This window comes from Ambystoma mexicanum, chromosome 5q, assembly GCF_040938575.1.
Source record: "Ambystoma mexicanum isolate Mex_15411 chromosome 5q, UKY_AmexF1_1, whole genome shotgun sequence".
Taxonomy (NCBI): domain Eukaryota; kingdom Metazoa; phylum Chordata; class Amphibia; order Caudata; family Ambystomatidae; genus Ambystoma; species Ambystoma mexicanum.
In genome coordinates, this window is record NC_090933.1 from 992,520,972 (window position 1) to 992,526,971 (window position 6,000).

The 6,000-nt window shown below is 45.6% G+C and overlaps 1 protein-coding gene across 1 annotated transcript in view; it reads left to right on the forward strand.

Annotated features, from left to right (window-relative positions):
- The window catches only part of LOC138498335 (fibrocystin-L-like), a 94,757-nt gene extending 92,452 nt beyond the window's left edge, over window positions 1-2,305 (forward strand). The window contains exon 8 of the mRNA XM_069622134.1: window positions 2,205-2,305. Coding sequence (XP_069478235.1) covers window positions 2,205-2,305 — 101 coding nt within the window. The remainder of the gene's footprint in view (window positions 1-2,204) is intronic.
- The last annotated feature ends 3,695 nt before the right edge of the window (window positions 2,306-6,000 follow it).

Sequence of the window (6,000 nt, forward strand, 5' to 3'; positions counted from 1 at the left end):
GCCTGAATGCTGGGGACAAGGAGCTTGAAACAGCAAATTCGCGAGAGCACAAAACAGGCACTAAATTACTTCTTAGTAACAACAGTCATACCGTCATACACAGTGATGAGTGTAGTGGGAGCATTTTGGACAGAGGATGGGTAGCAGCGGATAAGTTGAGTGGGGTACTGGATGCAGGGAGTGGAGGAAACGATGACCGTAGGGGAGGGGAGGGCGGGGGAAGATGGCGGGGCTGGGAAGCACCCTTCAGGCTACTCGGAATGTGAGCTTAAATTATGGGATTCAGCCCGCGATCCGAGCAACCTGATCCCAGCCCCAGGTGCTAATAATATTTTTCTGCATTTGCAATGCGGTTAATGAATTGTCAGATTAATGGCTAAAGCATATTGATCATCTCTATCAGTGCAACAGGCAATGTATCTTGTTTTTGAGGAGAACATTTCAGAAGTGTAACTTGAGAAGTGCTTTGTAAGGACTTATGTTTACTTTCAGTGGTTTGTGAGAATGCCCACACGGTGTCTTGGTGGTTTCAGCAGCAAAAATAACCAGGGCAGTGTTAGCCTGTAACACCTGCTGCAAAGAAGAAAATACTGACTGTGAGTGGGAATAATTTGTGAAATCGACCTGAAATGACTGGGAAAAATCACAAAATATCAGAGCTTTTTATGTGATCATTTTGGTGTGCTTGACAATTTTAATCCATGTAGATAGTTTGTAACAGTTCTGATGGTGTCCCCCTACTGCTAGTGTCAAACCACATCAAGTGTCACATCACCCACTGCCACTGAGCACATCCACATGTGACATCAGCCAGTGAATGAGAGCACTGTGGGATCCAAGCAACAGCATCAGTGTCACACTCTCACTTACCTTACCTGATGAGTATGTGGGCTGTAGATTCTCACACACTACCAGTGTCTCATCTTGCCCAAATGTAACAGCACCCAGAGAATGTGGGGGCGTACCCCTAATTACTTCAAGCCAAGCGGGCCCACCTCCTGAGGAATGCGTGCACTTTTTGTACGTAAAGCAAGTTTATTGTACAATTGTCCGGGGAGCAGTTAGATGGTAGCGTGGGACCGACCTAACCCAAGTCTCGACGAACCACATCAGTTGATACATTTTATGCATTTTTGCAACAGTTAAAACACTCCCAGATACTTTATTACAACCCACCCCTCACACATGATTCGACAAAACATACACAAAGAAGTTCCATCTTTTTCCATTTCTTTCCTTCTCATTGGTCAGCGACAATCTTTACTACCATCTTCAGATCATATTCGAAGCCCGCCTTTGCTGGAGATTGGTCCTTGGTAGGTCATGACATCATGACGTGATAAGCATTCACATACAAACATAATTCATTACTAGCAACAACTAGCCTAAGGCCTTTTAACCTTAAGCGTGATTGCACATGATCCGCACGGATATCTTAGCAACATGAGGAAAGCTCCGCAAACAGGATCCCTTTAAAATACTGATGACTATTTACTGGCTCCACTTAAGTTATACTAATTGTTGTGACTGCCACTCGAGCATGTATGGCCTCTAGTTCCACCCAATTGAACACTGGACACCACAGTCTCTGGCCTCATCTTAATTGCCCACCCGAGCAAATGGCCAAACCCCTCTCCGTGACTTCAATGCAATAGGCAAGATTACATCTGTTCCTTCTGGAACTGTTAAACCATAAACCACTGTGTACTGTTTGCAGGCTGACCTTCTACTGGATGACTGATTCTTCCTCTGTCAACCCCCCAAACCTGCAAAACCAGTGTGGGAAACCTGAAGGTGTCCTCACATCTGCTCCCCTCGAGTCCTCCCCTCAGGTGGCCAGGGAAAGGCCATCGCTCTTGTATCCTTGCGGGTGGAGAAGCGAGGGAGGATCACCCATGTGGATGGTCCTTGGGGATTGGAAATGCGATATTCACAGTTGAGACACAGTATTGTATATTTTCCATTCAGGGAGAGCCCTATATCCCAGAGAACATTATGGAGTATTGCTATCCCTGTCCCAATGACCAAGAAAATGCCCAAAGATGGTATCACTCTAGAAGCACTAGAAAGAGGGTGAAAATGAGAGGGGTTAAGAATAAAACAGGAGAGACATGGTATCCCCCTTTCCCAATTGAGGACCAACCACATCCTCCCCCAGCCTTTATAGGCTCTTGTAAGCCAGCTCCTCTCATTTCCCCACATAGGACTGTCCTGGGACGAGGAAGAGGTGACTAAGAGTGATGAACACTACACCATTTCACCACTCTTGTATTTGGACGAGGAAGATGCCGGCAAAGTGCTGTGAGGGTCTGGCATTTCCCTTTAATTGTAGTCAGACAAGCCCAATTGAGAATCTACACCTGCAACCTCTCAAGTGGTTGCAGGTGTATAAAACGTGGGCTAGAGAACAGCAAGGGAGAGAGCAACAGGGAAGCCTGTGTAAGAGAGACCAGCAGGGGACCCTTTTTATGTGGAGGCAGCTGTGGTGGGACCAGAGAAGGAGCCAGGATGCAGGCAGATATCCCAGAGGATGTGTGGGGCCAAAGACAAGTGAGCTGTGCTGTTGCCACAGGTGTGGGAGCTTCCACAACAGAGAGCGAGCAGCAGGAGCTGTGAGCAAGCCTTTCTGTGCATGTAATATGCATATTATTCCTTCCTTACTGTGGGATTTCAGGACAGGCTCCCCATTTGCAAGTGCATTAAAATATTTCTGTCTCCCAGTTTTTAAGTACTTCAGAGTGTTAGGCAAAATCCTCTGCAGTACCCTTAGGGAACACTACAGACAATTAAGTCTACAAGTGGCAGTACAATTTCACCTTTGGTACAAGCCTGTACTACACAGTTATAGTGGTAGTAGTAGCAGAGCAACCAGACTTATCTCACGAGCAAATGAGCAGTAATAGGGATTACACAAAGGACCACAATTACTGTGACTCAAACAAACACTGACTTTCTGGTTAAAAAATATAAGTACATTTATTTTTGAACCATCTGTTCACAAAACACTTCACTTCTATTAAACAAAACCACACTCTAAATATACAACACACAACCAATTCCTTTGGTTCAGGTGAATTCAAGGTAAGTACATTGGAGTTTGACAGACCGAGTTTGCGAAACAAAAGACGTAATGGCGGTTTAAGCAGTGCTTACTTTTTGACAGAATTGACAGATCGGTCTTACAAAAGAAAAGCGTACCCACAGGAAGAATTGTAACCGTAGTCAAAACACATTTAGCACATTGAATAAAAACCAAGGAACAGGGGATAAAAATCATAGGCAATACTTTTGTCAAGGCACTCGAATCACAGGACGTATTCTAAGAGACAGATAAAGTAAATAGGCCTGCGCCAGTGTCAAATGGAGCAGGGCTCTGTTGTCGAGGATCACACAATTAGAACAGTTCGAGATTAACGTTGCCAGGAGTACTTGGATACTGTCAAAGGGAGACAAAAGTTATAAGAGGGAAGGGTTCACCCTGATTCCTCAATGTCAGACGGAGAGAACAACCAAATGGACACAGTACCTTATTCGAATGAAGAAAGGTGGTGCCACGGCAGTTGTTCCTGGTAGTTCCTGCAGACTCACGGTTCCTGAAGCTTCAGTCGTGGGGACAAGAAGGAGGACATCTGGAGAGATCTGCACTACCCAGGGATGAGGCCAGCAGCAGCAAAGCAACAGTGATTAAAATGTGTGCTCCTTTAAAACAGGAGAGGGCTCTTCTGATGGCTATCTGGACCACTACAGCTTCGTGCAGCGATTTTGATCCAGGAGAGGATTCTCTGGCTGTAGAAAGGTGAGCTGGTTGATCCCACGAGGCTCACGGGAAGAATACTCCGGACTGGATCTTCTCTGTCATTGAAGATAGCTCAGGACTGCAGCAGGGCTTCACCAGGACTCGGAAGTTGCAGCAGCCGTCTTCTCCACCGCTTCTCTTCGGTTCTTGTAGTTCCACTGGTGACTCTGACTTCCAGCTCAAGAGTCCTGCCTTTTATGCCAAAATCCCCCATTCACACAGCCTGTCTGTCTACCATACAGCAGGGGGGTTGTCCATCCCAGACAACCACCTTAGCCAATGGACACAAAGTGCGACTTGGGTCTCCAAGGAGACCCTGTGCAGGGGGTTACTAAACCCCTCCCTCACATTCAGCCCACCTAGACACCCAGACGCCAAAGGAGGGCTTCTTTGCTGAAGCCCGCCAAAGGACGGTGACCAAAGAAGGCAAACCTGGTTTGCCGCGCAAAGTAAAACACAAGAAGGATATTAACACAAAGAATTGGTGAATAAACCCGATCGGAGCCAAAATAAAATGTATTTGGTTAAGAGGGTTTATGTTCGAGGCTAATGCAATAGCCTAAAACAGTATCACAATTATATAGTATAATCGAGGTAGAAAAGATAGGGTAGATACCACTGTCAACAGCCAAGTCTTAGTGTTAAGGGAGCGAAACAAGGCTCCAGGAGGTACAGACAAAAAGGGATCAGAGTTAATCCTTTCCAATACTCCATGTAAGATGGGGTGTATTGGGTCGGTAGGTTAAATGACTACATAAAGTAAATGGCAACTTTACCTGCTTCTGGGGGACAGTAGTCAGCCCCAGAGAAATGGAGTCAGTGGGAAGTCTTAGAGACAACCCTGTGTCACTGCACTGAAGGTGCTGTGTAACACACACAAAAAGTTGGGCTCATGGAGTGGTGTGGCTCCATAGCCCAAGATCACACAAACAGTAGAAATACACATGGCAAAATACATGTAAGACTGGGAAAAAGGTTCACACTCTTACCAGGTGGAAAAAAATAAACCACAGAAATCCAGCAAAGCTGCTGAGGGACTCACTAGGTAAGGGAAATCAGCCATAAATGTGAATTCTCCCTAACACTGCCCCCCCAGACTAAGGGACAGGAGGATTTAATCCACTTCTGGATGGATCTCATACCTCTAGTCGGTTATAAACATCCTAAAGAGACCATCAGCATTTTGGTGGTGACTTCCTGCTCTGTGCTCAATGGTAAAATCAAACCCTTGCAGGCAGATTGACCATCTTAGTAGTTTAGGATTTTCCCCTTTTATTTGCATCAGCCATCTCAAGGGTTGGTGGTCAGTCTGAATAATGAAAGTAGATCCATACAAGTTTGGTCTAAACTTCTTAAGTGCCCACAAAATAGCAAAACATTTGCGTTCTATTGTTGCCCACCTTGTCTCAGGATCCTTTAACTTCCTGCTGATGAAACAAATGGGATGTTCCCTACTTTTCCCATCCAGTTAACTAAGGACTGCACCTATACATTTGAAGCACCCGTTTGTACAATGAAGGGTTGGTGGTAGTCAGGAGCTCTTTGGACTGGAGCTTGACAAAGGGCTTTCTTCAGGCCCTCCTCATTTCATCTGACCTTTTTAGGAACTTTTGGAGAGGAGATAACATTCAGTGGAGAAGCTATGGAACCATAGTTCTCTATGAAGTTCCTGTAGTACCCAGTGAGACCTAGGAAGGCTCTCCCTTGGGTTTGAGTAGGTGGGGTGGCCCAGTTTTGTACAGTCTGTACTTTGCTAGGCAATGGCCTTATTTCACCTCCTCCTACCTCATGTCCAAGGTAGACCACTTTGCTCTGACCAATTTGACATTTGCTTGTCTTTATGGTCAGATGGGCCTGTTCAAGAGCCTGCAAAACATACCCCAGGTGATCAATAAGTTCTTTCCATGTAGGGCTGAACACTGCAATGTCATCCAAGTATGCCATGCAGAAGTCATCCAGCCCATTCAAAAATTGGTCTGAAATGTAGCAGGTGCATTCTTTAGTCCAAAAGGCATTACCTTAAACTGGTAGAGGCCTGCTGGGTGGAGAATGCAGTTTTTCCCTTGGCATGGTCTGTCAGAGCTATTTGGCAATAGCCTGAGGTTAGGTCAAATGTGCTGAGGTACTTGGCTGCACCAAGTTTATCCACCAGCTTAACTGTCTTAGGTAAAGGATGGGCATCCATCTTAGTGACTGCATTTAGA